General features: G+C 42.6%; 1 protein-coding gene across 4 annotated transcripts in view; it reads left to right on the plus strand.

The window, feature by feature from the left end:
• Positions 1–22119, plus strand: part of PCIF1 (phosphorylated CTD interacting factor 1) — a 138953-nt gene that overhangs the window by 110050 nt on the left and 6784 nt on the right. For all 4 annotated transcript variants that reach the window (XM_073559352.1, XM_073559349.1, XM_073559350.1 and 1 more), the window contains exons 9-10: positions 751–850; positions 2838–3000. In XM_073559352.1, coding sequence (XP_073415453.1) covers positions 751–850; positions 2838–3000 — 263 coding nt within the window. The remainder of the gene's footprint in view (positions 1–750; positions 851–2837; positions 3001–22119) is intronic.

Consider the following 22119-nt stretch of genomic DNA (forward strand, 5'->3'; position numbering starts at 1 on the left):
TGTGTTGTCCGTGTGCCAGACAGCACATGGACCAATATAAGGTAAACTTTTCTCACATGGGCACACGGTCCATATGAAATAAATGGCAGAATGTATTAGTCAAGATTTATGTGAAAGCTTCTCCTATGAACTGAAAAGAACAGTCGCATCTCATATAGAAACAGCTAACTGAATTACGCTTAGGATGTGGAAATCAGATGTAATTTTTGATGATTCTTCATAAGTTAATCTGAACTTGGTTTAACACATACAGAAACATTTTGCTATCCGGCTTCATACAAGTATTGTGCCCCAAATATTATACCCAGAATATGAATTGTACTGGTACTGAAGATTTTTGGCTTTCATATGGTATTAAGATCTATGTTTTATCTCTAATATTCTAGCCGCAGGTAGCATTTAAATCAGAGTTTTTCCCAAAACTCCAGTTCTCAAGACCTCTATAACAGATCTTGTTTTCAGGATTCCTTAGTATTGCACAGTTGGTGGACTTATTATCAAGAAATCGGAAATTGCCATATGTTCTCTCACCTGTGCGATAGATACTAAGGGAATCTGAAAACATGATCTGTCGGGAGGCTGTGAGGAATGGAGTTTGGGAAGCACTGATTGAAATTTAAGAAGTATTACCATTTTTATTTATTTTTTTTTTATTACACTTTATTTACTATACTTTATTTAAAAAATACTTCAGTATGCATCATATAATGATTACAGTCATGTTTCTCACTATGTTTTTTTCTCCTATAGGAGAGCCTCTCCAGATATTAGAAAGGTAGTAAAATGGAATGTGGAGGACACGTTCAGCTGGCTGAGAAGAGACCACCTGGCGACCAAGGAGGATTACATGGTCAGTGGTGACTAACAAATTTTATGAAATGTGAAGAGATTGGTTAATACCAATGAACTCTGTGGCTCAAAATGTTGATACTTGACACAAATTTTGTTTTTCATGAAGTTTGCTGCTTCAGATTTTATATTAGCAAATTGAATTATCTTCATTATTATTTTGACTGATCAGATGAATTACAGAATCATACCTTGGCATGAAATTTAACTTATAAAAAACAATATTTTCACTGATTTTCAGTCCTGCCACAAATTGACCTGATGCATCATTTCAGTGATCTTATTTCCTCAGAAGAAAGTGTTATCGAGAACAAGGCAGATTAGAGCTTGAAATCATTGTTTTCTTCTTTTAACCATGTTTACCACCAATGAAACATGTGCAGTCATCATTGCTTTGCATCCAAATTGCTTTACAGGCAAGGAGATTGCCACTTGTAAGATTGCCCCTAAATCAACCATTTATCGAATCATCTAAGACTTCAAAGCAAAAGGTTCAGTTGCTGTGAAGAAGGCTTCAGGACATTCCAGAAAGTCCAGCAAGTGTGAGGACTGTCTCCTAAAGAGAATTAAGCTATGGGGTTGGTTCAGCATTGGTGCAGAGTTTGCAAACAAGCCACTTCTTTCCAAGAAAAACATCAAGGACAGTCTGACATTCTGCAGGAAGTACAGAGATTGGACAGCAGAGGATTGGGGTAAAGTTATTTTCTCTGAGGAAAGTCCTTTTCAGACAGTTTGGAAAAAGGATTATCCAGAGAAGGAAAGGTGAGCACTACCATGAGTCCTGTGTCATGCCAACAGTAAGGCATCCTGAGACCACTCGTGTGGGATTACTTTTCATATGGCAGTGGGCCCACTTAAAATTTTGACTAAGAACACTGCTAAAAATTAAAAAATGAGATCTAAACCTCCAAGAGCAACTTCTAACGATCCAGAAGCAAGTTGATGAACAATGCTTTTCTGCCATGATAGAGCACTATTTCTTATGGCAAAAAAGTGATAACTAAGTGGCTCAGTGAACAAATCATTAACATTTTGGGTGCATGGCAAAAAACACCCAAGCCCTCAATCCCATTAAGAACCTTTGATCAATCCTAAAAAAGCTGGAAATTGTGATAAATTCCAAACATTGGCTGGGCAAGAATAGGTTGTCATCAGTCAGGATTTGGCCCAAAAGCTGTTTTTCATTATTCCTGAGCGAAGGGCAGAAATCTTGAAAAAGAAGGGCCAACACTGTAAGGCTGTGTGCACACGTTCAGTTTTTTTCTCATTTTTTTAGCGTTTTTCCCCTGCAAAAACGCATACATTAAGCATCCTATTATTGCATCCTATTATTAGAATGCATTCCGCAATTTTTGTACCCATGATGCGTTTTTTCCGCCAGAAAAACGCATCGCGGAAAAAAACGCAGCATGTTCATTAATTTTGCAGAAAATCTGCGGATTTTTCACTATGTTCATTGATTTAGGATGCTCCAGAAAAAAGCGCGAAAAAACGAGAAAAAAAATGCGGATTTCCTGAGAAGTCTGTTTTTTCTCACGAAAAACCTGCTTATGTGGGCACATTGCCTTAATATTGAGGCTTTGCAAAAACCTGTTGTGTCTGCAAATAAACTGTGTTAAAAAAAAACAAACTTTAAAATGTTAATAATTAAAAGATAAAGCTAAAAGATCTAAAAACGCTGAAGCAGAAAACTTTGTGAAAAACAAAATTTGTGTCAGTCTCAATTTTTGAACACGACTGTAGATGCAAGAGCAAATTCCACTTTATTTTAACATACTTGCCAACTATCGCTCACTGGTTCAACTTCAGAATTCAGCTCTATTTCCAATGTTACTTCACTATTAGATTCTGGTTTTTTTTTTTTATTAGCATGCATTTTTAGCGAGGTCTAATACTCTTTCCCATTACTTTTGTTTTTTAACATTTTCATGTAATATTTCTTTTCCTCAGTACTGGTAGAAGTGTAAATGTTCTCTCTCTTGTTCTAGGATCGTTTGGAGCACTTGCGGAAACAGTGTGGTCCTCACATGGCAGCAGTTGCACGTGATTCAGTAGAAGGCATTTGTAGCAAGATTTACCACTTCTCCCTAGATTACGTAAAAAGAATCCGTGAGAAGCATTTGGTACTGCTTCGTGATGCTAATATCCCAGGTGACTAGCTGAACATATTAAAATTAGGACTGCAATGTGTGACTAGTGGATGTTCCACTGCCCATCCTCCCATCGATTTATAGAATAACGGTATGATAGCCCTTCAGCTTTTTCTAAGCACAGATCTGATCCCAACCAGGAGCTGTTCAAATAAATGGAGTTGATCTGTACTTCCTACAAAGCACTAGTTTGAAACTGTTTAGTATTCAAACAATTTAAATCACTGGGACTTTTCTTTATTTTCCATCATTTACTTTGGTAGGGAAATGCCTTTAAATGTTGAAATGAACACCCTTGCTCTATTAAGTCATGTGAAATAAATGGAAAAAAGAAATAAAACAAAATAAATATAGCGGTTTCTAGCCCTGCATCCGTTGAAAAAAAATCAAATGTCTGATATATAAAAATAATTTCTGCGGAAAGGTGAACACAATTTAAAATGTATTTTAGTAGTCCTTTGTGATCGTAAAGAAAAAAATGTGGAAAAAAAGAAACATTCCTTATATACTCGATTGTAAGCCTACCCGAATATAAGCCGAGGCATCTAATTTTGCCACAAAAAACTGGGTAAGCTTATCGACTCAAGTATAAGTCGGGTATGCATTGTCCCCTCATCCCTAGACTGGTATGCATGGCTCCCCCGTCCTTGTCCCCTCATCCCTAGACTGGTATGCATGGCTCCCCCGTCCTTGTCCCCTCATCCCTAGACTGGTATGCATGGCTCCCCCGTCCTGTTATTGTATGCATGGCTCCCTTGTCCCTGTCTTTGTATGCATGGCTCCCCCATTGCTGTCCTGGTATACATGGCTTTTTATCCCCTATCCTTGTATGTATGGCTATTTTATCCCCTATGTTTGTATGCATGATTCCTGTTAAAAAAAAAAAAAAAAAAAATATCCCAATTTACCTGCCTGCGCGCCCTCGCTGGCACTGCATCTCGTTCTGACGCCATCATCTCTTTCGGCCTGAGTGATCACGTGGCCCCGCTCATTAAGGTAATGAATATGCACGGTCTTTCCTTCTTTTTCCTCCACATTTATTCCAATATCCACATAAAAAGGTATATGGAAGTCACATAAAAATTATGTCCCTTGTATCACGAAAACTGATTCAATGGCCAGAAATGGCCATTGATAATATTAGTACAATATAATTTTTTTTTTTATACAGTTTCTGTGTTTATGTTGTGCTAATAATGCATTGTGCAGCTCTGATAGTAAACTAACTTTGATGAAAAGAAATTGCAATGACTGTCACCCCAACCTTACAACCGGGGTACAAGATGGAACATGTAGTTTTTGGACCATTGTCGTGGAGACTCAAGATCTTTTGCTAATGTCACGGGCATGTGATGGGGGATCTGTGTGCTCTGAGCATTTTATCTTTATGCCAGTCACTGATAATCATAATAGAGACAAAAGCTATTAGATAACTTTATGATCTACGTATATAAGCATTCCCAGGGGAATAAAATCTAGGTTTACAATTTTCTTAATCAGTCTGTATTTCGTTACTGACGAGCATGTTAAATGTGACCTTCTTTTAGGCCAAGTACAAACACAGCAATCATTTTTATCAGGTTAACTGGGTATTTACACAAGCACAACATTGTAATAAAAAAATGTTTCCGCTTCTTTAAGGGGTTAATAATCCATATTGTTATATAGGAATCACCACCACAGGTTTTTAGAGCAACAGACAAATTGATGTCAGCAAGATCAGACACGTGAATGAAAGTAGGAAAGCACAAAGAGGTCACTCTGAACATGTAATGACAAATTGCAGATAAGATGCTATCAAATACCATAATCCTGTTAATAACACTGGCTGCATCTGCCACATGTACTCAGGATAAGATAGAGTTGCTCAGCAGACTGAGGAACTACAATTTTAGCTTTTTTAATAATCAGTGGAGTGTAAATGCTCCCACTGGTAACTTATGCACCTGTTCCCATCCCATAAATCTCCATTAGGCTGCATTAGGTACTGTCAGTAAAGTGGTCTGCCAATGTGCCTCTGCATCTGACTTCCATATATCCCATTTAGGTTTATCCTGCTCTACACTAGAGAAATCTTTGGCCTACATACAGCAGTCAGCATGGACAGATAAAGCATACAATGTAAAAAATGATCATTATAGTGTAAAACAAACCTTCCTCTGAAAAATATATTCTTGTATAATGGTGATTATGCGTAAGCGCCGACTTTTACTTAAATTCTGTGGTTACTGGGATTATTCCATGAGTTTGCGACACTACAGAAGAGGGTACAAAGTGTCCATTGTTAACCAATGTCTTATTAGGCTGTGTTAAAAATATTAACATACAGTGCTCAGCGTAAATAAGTGCAGCACCCTCCTTTGAAATGTAATATTTTATCAGTATCTCACTGAACGCAAGTACAATTTTAAGGGTATGTGCACACATCGCGGATTTGCTCTTGTAAAAATCTGTGCGGATTCTTCCTTTTTCCTTCGTCTCATTGGGGGACACAGGTACAAGTGAAAAAAAAAAGGTTAGCTCCTCCTCCGCCATATTCACCCTCACTCCGATTGCGGGCGGAAACCAGTTTTTTGCTTAATGTCTGTGGAGGCACACGTCGGTCTGTCTCAAGGCTGATTCCCCCCCCCCCCCATGAAGATAAGACAGGGGCGACGGACCCTATTGAAAGGGTCCGATCTCCCCAAACCAACAACGGGCGAGCACGTGCGAGTGTCCCTCCACGTATCCTCTCCCGCAATGGGGATTTTTTTCCGGATGCTCCGTTTTTTCACAATGAAGATGAGATAGGGGCGACGGATCTTATGAAAGGGTCCGATCTCCCCAAACCAGCAACGGGCGAGCACGTGCGAGTCTCTCTCCACGTATCCTCTCCCGCGCCATGGGACATGATGCTGGACTTAGCCCTGTCCACCCTAGGGTATTGAAGCCCTAGGCTGCACAGAGGCACAAGTGTAGTCCGTGCTGCCCCCATTGCCACACCAATGCTAAGGACTGTGGGGGGGGCAAGGTGGGGGATGGTCCCTCTTCTCACCTCTTCAAGGGGTTAGATGGAGCTAGGGTTCCTGCACCGTCCTTATCGAATAGGGCCCCCCTCCACTCTACCTGAGGAATATGGCCAGGGAGGGCTCCTGTAGCATCCGGGGATCCGGTTTCGGCGTGATTCTGGAGGTCCGGCGGTTCCGCCCGCGCCCCCCCCCCCCCCTCGGGCAGATGGGGAATAAATCGAGGCCGCGGCCGGAAGTCCCCGGCATCGTGTCACGGTGTCCCCGCCCCCCGTGGCCTGGGCGGACGCTGGAGGAAATTTAGGCCGGAACTAGGCCGCAAAGAGAAGGCCGCCCCCCAGGATCCTTCTTTTTCTTCCGGGGGCCAGCCTGCAGTACTGGCGCGCAGATTAAAGCGACGCCTCGCACGCTGAGGACACAGGGGAACAGGACCTGGGTAAGTGCTGCCCCACGGAGAGGCCACGCTATCGGGAACAATGAGCGCCCTCCCCCGGCAGGTTTTGTCAGCACGGAGACCTGACAGGTACAACATGTCAGGAAAATCTAAGACACATACGTTCCTGTACGCTGCATGCATCTCCTGTCAGTTGGCTTTTCCGCAGGTCCAAACCAAGCGGGTATGCGAAGCCTGCGAGTCCGAACGCGCTCAGGAGCCCTCCCCTGCGACCGAGCTCAGTGTACCAAGTCCCCCGGAATGGGCGTTATCACTGTCGCAATCTATGGCGTCACTTACAAGAGTCCCTTTGGGCCCCAGATAGGGGCAGGGACAGTGGCTCTCCTGTCTTAGAGGGGTCCTCTACCTCACAGGAGCCTCCGGCCTGCAGGGGCCGCTCTCACTCCAGGCAAGCGCATGGGAAACGGACTCACACAGCGTCTCCCGGTCCATCCGGTGCCTCGGCTTCCGTGAGCTCTGCTTCTCGCTCCCCGTCGCCAGCAGTCGATAGCGAGCAAGGCTTGGAAAACGACTCGGATATACTCCTTGACCTAGATACGCCAGGTGGTCAGGAAACGGTTGACAGTCTCATAGAAGCCGTCAACCAGACTCTGGGGATTGAGGATGATTCCACTCTGGCTGCGGGCCATAAGGTGTCATTTAAGCTTGTCAAGCGGCCCCATAGGGTATTTTGCACTCACCCTGAATTTGAGGACATAGTGCAAAGACACAGAGAACAGCCGGACAGGCGGTTCTCGGGTCAGAGGGCACTCGAGCTGAAGTACCCTTTTCCTCCGGATCTCCGTAAAAAGTGGACGGAATCCCCAATGGTGGATCCACCGGTTTCGCGCTTGACTACAAAAACTCTACTATCTGTGCCTAGTGGTTCTTCTATTAAGGATCTCACTGATCGTCTCATAGAGAACTTGGCTCGCTCAGTGTTTGAGGCATCAGGATCAGCACTCTCTCCTTCGTACGCAGCAACGTGGGTAGCCAAGGCCATGATTTCTTGGTCAGAAACTTTGAATAAAGCCTTGCAGGACCTAGACCTACCAGCGGAAGTATCAGAAATCCCAAATCAGATAGCCATGGCGGGGGACTACTTGATTAATGCATCTTTAGATGCGGCCAACTGCACGGTACTTGCAGCCGCAAATGCAATCTCTGTTAGGAGAGCGCTATGGTTAAGGACATGGCGGGCCGATTTAGCCTCAAAAAAGTCCTTGACAGCACTACCATACCAGTCTGGCAGCCTGTTTGGAGAGAGGTTAGATCAGCTCATCTCTGACTCCACAGGAGGCAAGAGCGGCTTTCTTCCTCAGCAAAAGGCCAAACCGCCGTTTCGTCACCAGTTGCAGGCGCGTATTTGGGCCTTTCGCAACCCCAGGTGGACGACAACGACTAATTCCGCCGCATCAGGGCGTCCCAACCACAATAGGGACCGACAGGTCTCATAGAGCCAACCCATTGGGGAGGATGCGTACTAAACAGGCCAGGTCGTCAGGATCCAGGTCCCAAAGATCTTCAGCCAAATGACTCGGGGCATTTGTCAGGCGGCACCAGCAGTGTAGGCAGCCGCCTACTCCGGTTTCACCACGCCTGGCTCAATTTTGCACATGACGCATGGGTGAGAGAGCTGGTGTCCACAGGGTACAATATAGAATTTGTCAGGTACCCCCAAGACGATTTTTTCCTTCCCGTCTTCCCAAAGTGGGTACCCGGGCAGAGGCTCTACTAGAAGCCATCGATTCGCTCAGCCACAACGGAGTTATCATCCCAGTACCGGAAAATGAGAAGACGCAGGGCTTCTATTCCAACCTGTTTGCAGTCCCCAAAAAGGATGGGACGGTCAGGCCCGTTTTGAATCTAAAATTCCTGAACAGATTTATCAGGATCAGACATTTCCAGATGGACTCTGTCTGTTCAGTCATATCAGCAATGGGGCAGGGAGAGTACTTGGCCTCTATCGATATCCAGGACGCCTATCTACATATCCCCATATTCCCTCCGCATCAAAGGTTTCTACTCTTCGTCGTCTATGGTCTACATTTTCAGTTTACAGCGCTGCCCTTCGGGCTAGCCACTGCCCCCTGAGTCCCCATGGCCATCCTGCACTCCCGGGGCATAGTCGTATTCCCCTACTTAGACGACCCGCAGGCAATCGCCGTGGATGCGCTGGTTCTGCCATGGAATCAGTTTCGCCTCCCATACATATTTCCCTCGCTGCCTCTACTTCCGAGGGTCATCAAGAAGATCAAGGCAGAAGGGGTGCCAGTGATTCTGCTGTCCCCAGACTGGCCTCGTCGGGCGTGGTACGCAGATCTAGTGCAGCTGCTCGTCGACGTGCCATGGCGACTGCCAGAGCGCCCAGATCTACTTTCTCAAGAGCCGATCTGCCACCCGAGCTCAGGGGCCCTGTGCTTGACGGCTTGGCTGTTGAATCCTGGATTCTGACGCAGGCAGGGTGGTTCGGGTGCAAGGTGGTTGCTACGATGGTTAGCGCCCGAAAGCCTACCTCGGCACGAGTTTACCACCACACCTGGAAGGTTTTCTTTGCATGGTGTCGGGGCAACGGTTGTTCGCCACTGAGATTCTCCATCCCTAATATCTTGGCTTTTCTCCAGTCTGGGTTAGACTCAGGCTTGGCCCCCAGTTCTCTCAGGAGACAGATATCGGCTTTATCCGTCCTTTTTCAGCGCAGGATTGCTACCAACTTGCAGGCTAAGACAGGGAGTCTCCCACTTGGTACCTCCCTATAAGGCACCTATGGATGCCTGGGACCTTAACCTGGTCCTAAGTGTTCTGCAGGAAGCTCCATTTGAGCCGCTACAGGATGTCTTTGTCATACCTTTCCTGGAAGGTCGTGTTTATGGTAGCCATAACATCAATCAGGAGGGTCTCGGAGCTGGCAGCGTTATCTTGCCGAGCCCTGTTCCTGACCTTTTACAAAGAAAAGGTGGTTCTTAGCCCAGCTCCTCCTTTTTTACCAAAGGTCGTTTCCTCGTTTTATATTAATGAGGATATTGTCTTGCCCTCTTTCTGTCCAGCACCGGTGCACCGTGTGGAAAAGGCTCTTCATACGTTGGACCTGGTGAGAGCTCCCGGAGGTATGTGTCACGGACGGCACCCTTTCGTCAGTCTGATGCGCTATTCGTGCACCCTGAGGGTCGCAGGAAGGGACTCGCTGCCTCAAAATCGACAATAGCCAGATGGATTCGTTTGGTTATTCAGGAGTCCTATCGCAACAGAGGGGCGCCGATTCCAGCAGGGATCAGAGCACACTCTACTCGGGCAGTGGGCGCCTCTTGGGCGCTTCGGCGGAACAGGTTTGCAAGGCAGCAGCCTGGTCCAGCCTGCACACGTTTACTAAACATTACAATGTCCATACTCAGGCTTCGGCGGATGCGAGCCTGGGTAGAAGGATTCTCCAAGCAGCGGTGGCGCACCTTTAGACAAGAGGTGCATGTAGCTTGGATCGGTGAGTCAATCTCCCACCCACACCCAGGGACTTCTTTAGGACGTCCCACAGTACCTGTGTCCCCCAATGAGAAGGAGAAACATGGATTTTTGTGATAACTCACCGTAAAATCCTTTTCTCCGAGACACTCATGGGAGGGGCAGCACCCGCTCTGTTAGCCAAGTTGGCTCCTGTTTATTTAATTAATATGCTTTCTGTATGAAATTAGGGTGCTTATTTTCTAGACATGTTGTTACCTGCATTAAGGTTGATGTCTGATTTTTGTTTGATCTCCTACTGCTTTTGCACCAAACTGGTTTCCGCCCGCAATCGGGACGAGGGTGTATACGGCGGAGGAGGAGCTAACCTCTTTTTTTCACTTAGTGTCAGCCTCCAGGCGGCAGTAGCATACACCCACAGTACCTGTGTCCCCCAATGAGCGTCTCGGAGAAAAGGATTTTACGGTGAGTTATCACAAAAATCCATGTTTCTTGACAGAAAACGCAGATGAAAATCCTCGCGTTGTTGATGCGGATTTTCATGCTGATTTGCAAGCTAAATAAAGATATATTATTTAACAAAAAAAAATTGTGATGTCATTTCTTTGTCCAACCTCTTCTTTTACATTCTCCATTTTAGACCATAATATGATTACATACCACATTCTAATATAATGTTTACACACAAAACAAATATAACTGAATATAAGTATATATATATATATATATATATATATATATATATAATGTGTGTGTGTGATATATATATTTTACAACTCTGGCAAGAATTAAGAGACCACTGCAAAATTTTCAGTTTGCATGATTTTTCTCTTTATAGGCATATTTTTGAGTAAAGTGTAAATTGCTCTTTTATTCTGTAAATTACTGACAACATGTCTTCGAATTTCCAAGCATTAAATTTTGTATTTATTTTCAAAAAATGAGGAATGATCAAAGTAACAAAAAATGCAGTGCTTGCAGACCTCAAATAATGCTAAGAAAACAAGTACATAATCATTTAGAAACAACAATACTAATGTTTTAACTCAGGAAGAGTTCAGAAATCAATATTGTGTGGAATAACCATGATTTTTAATCACAGCTTTCATGCGTCTTGGCATGCTTTCCACCAGTCTTTCACACTGCTTTTGGGTGACCTTATGCCACTCCTGGTACCAAAATGTAAGCAGTTCTTCTTTGTTTGATGGCTTGTGACTATCCATCTTCCTCTTGATTACATTCCAGAGGTTTTCAGTGGGGTCCAGGTCTGGAGAATGGGCTGGCTATGACAGAGATTTGATGTGGTGGTCCTTCATCCACACATTGATTGACCTAGCTGTGTGGCATGGCAAATTGTCCTGCTGGAAAAACAGTCCACAGAGTTGGGGAACATTGCCTAAGCAGAAGGAATCAACTGTTTTTCCAGGATAACCTTGTATGTGACTTGATTCATACGTCCTTCGCAAAGATTAACCTGCCCAATTCCAGCCTTAATGAAGCATCCCCGAATCATCACGATCCTCCTCCAAATTTCACAGTAGCTGCAAGACACTGTGGCTTGTACGCCTCTCCAGGTCTCTGTCTAACCATTAGACGACCAGGTGTTGGGCAAAGCTGAAAAAATGACTCATCAGAGAAGATTACCTTACTCCAGTCCTCTATGGTCCAATCCTTATGGTCTTTGGCAAACTTCAGCCTGGCTCTCCTTTGCTTCTCATTCATGAAAGGCTTTTTTCTTGCTTTACATGACTTGAGTCCTGCCTCTAGGAGCCTGATATGAACTGTTCTTGCCGTGCACTTCACCCCAGCTTCCATTTGCCATTCCTTTTGTAGGCCACTTGATGTCATCCTGCGGTTGCTGAGTGACATTCGAATAAGATGATGGTCATCCATGTCAGTGGAGAGCCGTTTTCGCCCTCTGCTGTTCTGTAGCTTTGTTGTCCCCAATGTCTGCTGCTTGACCTTGTTGTAATGGACTGCCGTCTTAGAAATTTTAAGGATGGAGGCAACATGATGCTCACTGTATCCCTCTGCTTGAAAAAGGATTTCACATCCGAAACGTTGCCACGCCATTGGGCATTAAAGTTCACTTTTTTACTTCATCTGCTGTTTCCCTGTTTTTTGAGATATATATATATATATATATATATATATATGTGTGTACATATATGTATGTGTCAGCCAAATACCCTCATTAATAAAATGGCACATAGAGTAAAATAAAAGACACACACACAAAATCTGCGTCAAATGCAATATCTGTTTATTTTACAGAAACAATTTAAAAAAAAAATTGCATGGGCTCCCACGTAATTTTCATAACCAGCAGAGGGAAAGCCGACGGATGAGGGCTGATGTTAATATTCTGGGTAGGAACCAATATCCATGGCCCCTTCCCAGGCTATTAATATAAGCTCACAAATGTTTGCTTAGCCTTTACTGGCTAGTTTACAGGGGAACCCCAGAAAAAAATTGACATGGGGTCCCCCTATAAAATCGAACCAGCAAAGGCTATGCAGACAGCTGCGGGCTGATATTAATAACATAGGAAGGGGCCATGGATTTTGGCAACCCCCCTGGCTAAAAACATCAGCTCTCAGCCGCCCCAGAAATGGCGCATCTTATAGATGCGCCAGTCCTGGCACTTAGCATCCGCTCTTCCCACTTGCCCTGTTGCGGTGGCAAGCGGGGTAATATTTGTGGTGTTGATGTCACCTGTGTATTGACCGGTGACATCAAGCCCACGGATTAGTAATGGAGAGGCGTCAATAAGACGCCCCCATTACAAATCCTATAGATGTATTGTAAATAAACACAAACACCCAGAATAAAGTCCTTTATTAATTTTAATTAACCATACTTACTCCAAGCACCTAATTCTCCGACGTCCTCGATATCCTGTAATAAAAATAAAATAATAAACCACTATAAATACTCCCTGTTCCGCCGTAGTCCTATATAACGAGTGTCCCACGACGATCTCACATCTAGAACAGTCACATCGGGAGATGTGACTGCTCTACACTGCCTCCCGGTGATACAGTGACAGGAGATAATCACTCTTGCAGTGTAACAGTGAGTGGTCAGCTGAGTTCGTGCTCTCACTTTACGACACCACTGCTGTGAGAATTTTCTCACGCAGTGGTGCCGCACGTGACAGCACCAACTCCGGTGACTCTGACAGCGGCGCAGTGATAGACTGCGGGAGGATACCTCCTGTCACTGTGTTACCGGAGCCATGTAGATCGGTCACATCTCCCGATGTGATTGTTCTACACATGAGATCGGCTTGGGCACTCGTTATTTAGGACTACGGCAGACCAGGGAGTATTTATGTATTTATGGTGGTTTATTATTTTATTTTCATTACAGGAGATTGAGGGCATCAGGGATTTGTGTTTTGTGAGTATGAATGTTTTTTTTTTTGCTTTACGCTTGAACACAGTCACCGGATGATGTGACTACCCAGCATCGGCTCATGCTGTCACTGTTATATGTGACACCAGATATAGCCGGGTAGTCCCATCAGACGATGCCTGACTACACACAGACACCCACAGACAGACCCACACACATTCTCCGATCACACATAGCGTCCCCCCCACACATAACCTCCGCCCACACACTCTTCCTCCTCCCTATGTGCAGTTTTTTTGGCATGCAAATCCGCAGACCTTTTTACACCTGCAGTTTAACTGCGGATTTGACTGAATGTAAGTCAATGGGTGCAGAAACGCTGCAAATCGGCAAAACGACATGCTGCGGAAAATAAAATGATGCGAATCCACGCGGAATTTTCCACAGCATGTGCACACCAATTCTGGATTCCCATTGCATAACATTGGTTGGACAATACATTGCGGATTTGGTGCAAATCCGTGCAGAAAAAATGCTGCGGATCCACATAAAAATCCACAAGGTGTGCACATAGCCTACACATTTTAGCGAAACGAAGTTTCCTAGAAATTTTTTTTATCCCATAACATGAAAGTGAGGTTAACCCTTAACGACCGCCGATATGCCTTTTAACAGTGGTCATTAAGGGGCCTTATTCCTCATCACTGCTTTTTAACGGGGCTGAGGAATAAGAGTATAGCGCCGCCCAGCGGCGGTAATTCCCTCGGGGGTCAGCTGTACATGACAGCTGAAGCCCTTCGGTATAAACCTGCATCATGTATTCAATATGGAGAACACCGTTAAAAAAAAAAAAAAAAAAAGCCAAAAATTTCGCCTTTTTCATCATAGTGGCCTACAAAAAAGTGAATAAAAAGCGGATCAAATAGTCGTATGTAAAAAAACAATAAGGTATAAATGAAAACACCAAACTGTCTTGCAATAAACAAGCCCTAGTATGGCTCATTCGGGCAAAAAATAAAAAAGTTACAGCTCTCAGAATATGGCGATTAAAAAAAACTACCTTTTTATTAAAAAAAAATACATTTGTACTGTAAATAAATCTGGTATTACTGTAATTGCACCAACCTGAAGAATAAATCCACCTTATCACTTATACCGCACAGTGAATCGTGCAAAAATAAAAATATTAACTATTCTTGTGCTTCTGTCTATTTGTTCATTCTACCTCGCGAAAACCGGAGGAAGGCTCGGGTCACATATATCCTGCGTAGAGATGGGCAAACTGGAACAGTAAAGTGTGACGTCCGTACCGAACACCTACTCTTGGGGCATGGACACTGAAAACGGACTTCACCATGAAGTCCGTGTTACTGTTCGGGTTCGACCCTCTGAATACCGGGTGTTTGTCGTGCTTACATATGCATGACAGCGCAGAAAACACCGCTTCTGATCCGCAGTAAAATAATCACCACCGGTCAGACAGCCGTGTTTCACACGCTGTCAAATGACAGCGTGAGTCCGCAGCTGTGATCAGAGGTATAGCGTTTACCTCTGGTCATTCTTGTCGCCTGATGGGACTACTGCTCCGATCAGCTGGCGCTAATAACAGTGAGAGCAGGAGCTGCTGATGGGAGTATTCATCAGCCGGCTCCTGCGCTGTAAATAGATAATTAAAACAAAATCGGCATGGGTTCCCCCTTATTTTTATTAACCAGCCAGGCTTCACAGCTGGGAGCTGGGTAAAATGTGATTTTTGATTTTCACAGCTCTATTATAACCTTCTGTGAAGCACCTTGGGGGTTTAAGGTGCTTACTACACATCTAGATAAATTCCTTGAAGGGGTCTAGTTTCCAAAATGGGATCACTTGTGGGGGTTTCCACCAGGGCTGTGGAGTCGGTATAAAATGGTCCGACTCCTAAAATATATAATAAATTTGGTACAGTAGTTCAATGCAGAATGTGCTGAATATTTTTTCATAGGAATTTGGGAAAGTTATGAAATGTCCTATAAATGGCTGTTCTATTCCTGATCTAAGGCTACATTCACCCACAGCGTTTTTGCTGCGTTTTTTGAGGATACGTTTTTCAGCTGCAAAAGCAGATCAGCTTTTTAAAAAAACCGCATCACCTGAAAGGTTTTTGAGCTCATAGATAATATTTTCAATAGCAAAAGCAGATTAGAAATCTATCCATTTATCCATATCTGTCTATCCATATCTTATCTGTACCAAAAAGAATGAAAGCCGGGTAGCACACAGACTAACACTCCTTTTTTTTTTTAGCACCAGTCAGGTACACCTCATAGCTGCCCAAAAGGACGCCCAGGACAGGCATTGCTCGTCTTCAGTAACACATCAACATCAATTGATAGTTGGAATAAATAGATTGCATTCACCACATCTTAAGGTGCAGGCTTTATTTTCAAGTGTAGGGGTGTGCAGTATAAGGTTCTGCAGCAGCTGAGGTGTGCAGTATGAGATTCTTCGGAACAGTATGAGGTTCTGCCCCCCCTAGTTTTGATCCTGGCTAAAACCGTTTCTTATAGATATGGCGAACCCTCAGGTAACCCTAAATGAAGGTCAATGGACACAGGTGGCTGAATTGAAGGAATTGTTTAATCACCTATTTACCGTGACTAAAAAACTACAAGCTGAGGATTTAACTCCTGGCATTTTCATAAGGGAGTGGAAGAACTTGCTGTTTTGCCTGTCCCAAAGAGGAGATTTAATCGCAGATGGCATTTCTGCTTCAATGAATCGGAGAGAGACACAACTATTGGAAAACAAAATTTTTCTGGCAGCTTTTTTTGTGGACCCAAGTCATCGTATATTGCTTGATGATCAACACCTTACTAAAGGAAAAGAAGCTCTGACTGAGGTAGAGTGGCCTACAGGAGGACTGCCAGGCGCAAGAGGACTTGGGTCCTGACAGTGCTACTGCTGCCATATCTTCATCCTCATCAGATGAGGAGTTTGACTTTGACAAGTATTTGGATGATATGGAGCAGGCAAAGCGTTGCTGCAAGGAAAAGATTTCACTCCGTTTCCTATAGCAGCAGATTGACCATATTTCAGCAAAATGTTTCACTTGCTCTCAAAGAAAAATAAAAATTCAACCGTTCATCAAAACTGACTGTGCATGAGGCAATTCCTTTATACTTGGAAATTGTTAGAGATGTTGCCCATGTGGTTACGGCTTTGCCTCCAACCCAAGTTAGTGTAGAGAGGTTGTTCTCTAGCCTTAAAATTATTAGGTCAAATTTTAGGTCATCTATGAAGGAGGATCTGATGGAGGCAATTCTATTTCTTAGAACAAATTCATAGACTGCACAAATGTTATTTAGTATGTTTTAGTTGAAAACTGTTTTTTGCCACTTACATAGTTTATTACATAGTGTTATATATACTGTGTGTATATATATGTCATCGATATTACATAGTGTATTACATATTTACAATTTATTACAGTTTTTTGTGTTCTAAAGTTGTATTCCAATAAATATATATGTTCTATCTAAATGTCTTGATTATTGTATCATAAAAATGATTAAATGTCTGAGGCTGTGTTCACACACAGCGTTTTTTTAGCGGTTTTTACCTCGGTTTTCACTATAAAACCGCTAAAAATAAGTTGCACAGTCTTTTCTATGCATTTTTCACTTTTTGTGCACATTGATGCGTTTTTTACCGCGAAAAAACCGCATCGTGGTAAAAAACGCAGCATGCACATTAATTTTGCGGATTTTTCCGCAGTTTTGGCTTCTTCCATGCATTTAGAAACCGCTGCGGTCAAAAACGCATCAAAAAACGTGCAAAAACCGCCGCGGAAAAATAGGTGCGGTTTCTGGGAAGGGATTCAGGTTTTTGTGCAGAAATTTTCTGCAACGTGTGCACTTAGCCTGATGTTCACATTGTACTACAATGAATTTTTCACTTAAATATAAGCAATATATGTTGGAGTCGGAGTCGGTGGAAGGGAAATTGAGGAGTTGGAGTCGCAGGTTTGGCTTACCGACTCCACAGCCCTGGTTTCCACTGTTTATGCACACCAGGAGCTCTCCAAATGCAACATGGCGTCCACTCTCGATTTCAGCCATTTTTGTGTTCGAAATGTCAGACGGCGCTCCTTCCTTTCCAAGCCTTGCCATACGCTCCAACAATGGATTTCCCCATGTATGGGATATCGGCGTACTCAGGAGAAATTGCACAACAAATTTTTGGGTCAATTTTCTACTGTTACTCTTGTGAAAATAACAAGTTTGGGGCTAAAGTAAAATTTTTGTCAGATAAGGTTAAATGTTCGATTTTTTTTCTTTCCATGTTGCTTTAATTCCAGTAAAGCACATGAAGGGTTAGTAAACTTCTTGAATGTGGTTTTGAGTCCTTTGAGTGGTGCAGTTTTTAGGATGGTGTCACTTTTGGGTACTTTCTGTCAAATAGTGGCCCTAGTCACTTCAAATGTGATGTGGTCCCTAAAACAAAATGATTTTGTTGGAAAAATGAAAAATCGCTGATCAACTTTTAACCCTTCCTAACACAAATAAATGATGTTTCAAAAATGATTTAGATGTAAAGTAGACATGTGGAAAATGTTAATTTTTTAGTATTTTGTGCAATATAATTTTCGAATTTAAGGGCATAAGAATTAAAAGTTTGAAAATTCCAATTTTTCACTAATAAACGCAAGTCATATCAAACTAATTTTACCACTATTATGAAGTACAATATGTCACAAAAAACAGTCTTGGAATCGGGGTTCGTTGAAGAGTTCCATAGTTATTACCACTTAAAGTGACACTGGTCAGATAAAAATTGGCTTTGGTCATTAAGGTCATAATTGGCTCATTCACGAAGGGGTTAATAATTTAACGTTCATTAAAAATTTTCAGTTTTATGCTATAAGAATAGCAATAACGTCTTCTAGGCATGCACTGAACAAGTTGGCGACATATTGCAACGTTTTTTCCCCATTCTTTAAGAATATCCTGGTTTAGATCCTAGATGCTGGATGGAGAGTGATGCTCAACTTGTCACTTCAGAATTACTCAGGTGTTTTATTGGGTTCAGATCAGGAGACATGCTTGGCCACTTTCACACTGTTCTTCAGAAATGCACCAGTGGCCTTAGCTGTGTGTTTACATCATTGTCATGTTAGAAAAGTGCACATCTACCAAGGGCACGGAGTGATGGCTGCATCTTCTCTTTCAACATAGAGCAGGACATCTGTGAATTCAAGATACCATCAATGAAATGTACCAGGCGCTCTCATGCAGCCCCAGATAATTACATCACTATGTTTCACTGTAGGCACCATGCATTTTTCATTAAGCCCATGCACAAAAAAGCCTGCCTATAATTTACCAGGACCCATGTTGAAAAATATGAAGACTACTGGGACTCTATACTCTGGAGGGATAAGACCAAGATGAATGTTTTTGGAGCTGACAGCTTCAAAACTGTATGATGTCACAAGTCTGAGGAGTACAATGAAAAATAAATGGTGCCTACAATGAAACATAGCAGTGGTGGTGCCCTTATGTGGGGCTGCATGAGAGCTGTTATATTATTAACCCCTTTACCACCTTGGTTTTTTTCCCCAGAGCCATAACTTTTTTATTATTTTTCCGTCAATCTGAACGTGTGAGGGGTTGTTTTTTGTGGGACAAGTTGTACTTTTGAACAACACCAATGATTTTACCATATAGTGCACTGGAAAAAGGGAAATATTCCAAGTGCGGTGAAATTGCAAAACAAGTGCAACTCACAATTGTTTTTTTCCATGTTCACTAAATGCTAAAGCTGACCTGATATTATGATTCTCCAGGTTATTACGAGTTTGTAGATACCAAACACATATAGGTTCTTTTTTATTTAAGGGGTATAAAAAATCCAATCCAAAGTTTGTTAAAAAAAAAAAAAACTGTCGCCATATTCCAAGACCCATAGCATCTCCTCTTTTTGGGATCTTGGGCTGGGCGAGGGCTTATTTTTTGCGCACAGAGCAGATGTTTTTATTGATACCATTTTGGGATAGATAGTGTTTTGATCGCCCGTTATTGCATTTTATTGCAATGTTGCGGTGACCTAAAAAAAGAAATTTTTGCCGTTTTATTTTTTTATCCTTACACCAATTTACCTATCAGATTATTTATTTTTATATTTTGATAGATATGGTGTTTCTGATCACGCTGATACCAAATGTGTATTTTTAATTTTATTTTGAGAGGTGCAAAAGGAGGGCGATTTGAACTTTTGAAGCTGCGATTATCTGATCACTTGTGCTGCAGCCCTGCTATGCATAGCAAAAATGCTCATCTGCTATGAGTGCTGGCCACGGAGCGACGCTCATAGTAGTTCGGCAGTGACAACCACATGTGTGTCCTGCACACCCCGGGTTGTCATGCCACCCCATCGGCACACCGGGGTCATGATAAGCTGAGCTAATGATGCGCATGCGGTTTGCGCAAGTTAAAGGACTGTCTGAGATTGACACGCATTTAACATGTTAACAGCCGTGGGTGGATCGCGATTCCACCCTTAGCTTTTAGGTGCACATGTCAGTTGATCAAATCAGTTGGCATATGCCGGGTAGGTTGTGGGCTCAGTGCCGAAGCCTGCATCAAAAAGAGGTACATGACCTATGACGTACCTATACGTCATAGGTCACGAAGACGTTTAAAGTATTCACAAAGGGGGGAGGCGACCTATGATGTACCATAGGTCGTAAAGGGGTTAACCTTACTTTCATGTTATGAGTTAAAAAATGTTCTATGACGCTCAGTCTTATCAAAATTTTGAATTGTTCATGTGTTTAGTGAGATATTGATTAAAATCTTAATTTTCAATGGTTGTGCGCTCATTTATTTTGTGCACTGTTAATAGACGTGTATGTATTATTAGATGCATATATTTTTGATACAGCCAGTGATGAGTGGCACAAACACATACGGTACACTAGTAAAGAAGTGTAATTCTAAATTGATAATAAAATTATATTTTTGTTGGTAATTGCTGGAGAACTTCCTGTACAGCATTGGATTTGTTGCTGCTCATTATAAATTTACCATATGATGGGATATAATATTTCTGGCAGGGCTGTGGAGTCGGTAAGCTAAACTTCCAACTCCCGACTCCTCAATTTCCCTGACTGACTCCAACTCTTGACCCTGAAAATGATAACATCAGGCTTTTCGTCACTATTATGATATAATAATCAAGCTATTTACTTAGCTTAAAGTGAATCTGTCACCCCTTTTTTAAGATATCATATAATGATATTCAATTGTGTGTCACATAAGGATTCTCTTAGTACTTTTGCTTCCCCCTGACCCCGCACCTTTCATGCATAAATACCTTTTTTATATCGGTTCAGATGTATGTAAACTGCTGCTGTCTGGTCCGCTGGGCGGGGCTTATTCACCTGCTTCCCCCCCTGTCTTGCTCTACGCATTTCTTGTGTAGAGCAAGACAGGGAGGGGGGGAGCAGTTGTTAGAATTTCTGTTAGAATTTGAGCTAGGTCTGCAGGGCAGATGCCTCTACACGTACTGTACAGTGGGCTCATTGACAGGACAGGCGTGCTAATAAACCTCAGCTTCCTCTTGACCTGCTATTAACTACATTGCAGGAGCTTAAATTCGGAGTCGTAATTTAACAATGGCGTGGGATTAAAACCAAATGCTCTAAGTTTCCAGTGCTTGGTCATTATGAGGTTAAATGAAAAATGAAGGCCCTTGGCAGACTTTTTGAAACATTTATTAGTTAGAGCTTTTATGTAGACCAGTGTTGACAAACTACAAACAATTTATATATAATCTGATCATGCAGTCATAATCCTTTCAATCTGGTCCTTCTTACTAATCTTCTGCATGAATGCGATCAATTTAGGTGCATTGAAGCAATATTATAACTGTTAGTTGTGGAGGAGTACATAGCCTTTAATTATATGGCTGTGTGAAAAAGGAAGCTGAAAAATTGAGCTGCTACCTCTCTCTAATGATAAATTGTGAAATGACTCCATATATCATTTTTGGACCTAGAAATGAAATTATGATATAGATGGACACTGAATTTAATAGCTTTAAGCATCATCCTTAATAACAGTCTAATTGGAGAACTTACAATTTCATGGAAGTTCTCGGGTGTAAATAGAAGTTGCAGTTGTTAGGATTGACTAAAGAGTTTATCAGGTTTAACCTGTGGCCGAATATATTGATCAAGAGCAAACCGCATGAGGCAGCGCTAACTCCCATGTTATTGGAAAGATTCCTTTCCCACTCCACATCCAGCAATCGGACTAGTTCCCTGAAACAACGTCCCATCACAGAACATAGTACCCATAACCTGTAATATCACATTTTCCAAGAAAGACATCCAGGCCTTTCTTGTATTTGTCTAGTAAATTATCCATTACAACATTATGTTGGCAGAGAGTCATCGTCCGTGATGATGATTTAGCCCTTTTTAATCTAGACATAGAGAACAATCACCATTGCATGACTGTGTATCGTTAGAAAGTTCTCTGTACTGTTCATTTATATGCTTGTACATGTAATAAGAGCACCCCTAAGCCTTCGTTTTCTTCCACGGAATGACCCCAAATTTGGACCTGTCTCGTTACTGCAGTCCACTCATTCCCTTAATCTTAGTTGCCTCCTCTGCACTCGCTCTAGGCCAGCTATGGCTGCAATACTTTCACCCTTATCCAAAAATTATATTGAACATTTATTTTAATTGGTGTCCTGCTGAATCCGCTTTTTGTTTTCATTACTAATAATTGTGATGTTATATAGCTTGATGTCAGTGTGTTACTCAGATATGTCACAGCTGTAGCAAGTCCTATTCCATGCTATGTCACCAGTTATTAGTCAA

The sequence above is a fragment of the Dendrobates tinctorius genome, unplaced genomic scaffold (assembly GCF_039654945.1).
Source record: "Dendrobates tinctorius isolate UK_male_01 unplaced genomic scaffold, ASM3965494v1 ptg000270l, whole genome shotgun sequence".
NCBI classification, from domain to species: domain Eukaryota; kingdom Metazoa; phylum Chordata; class Amphibia; order Anura; family Dendrobatidae; genus Dendrobates; species Dendrobates tinctorius.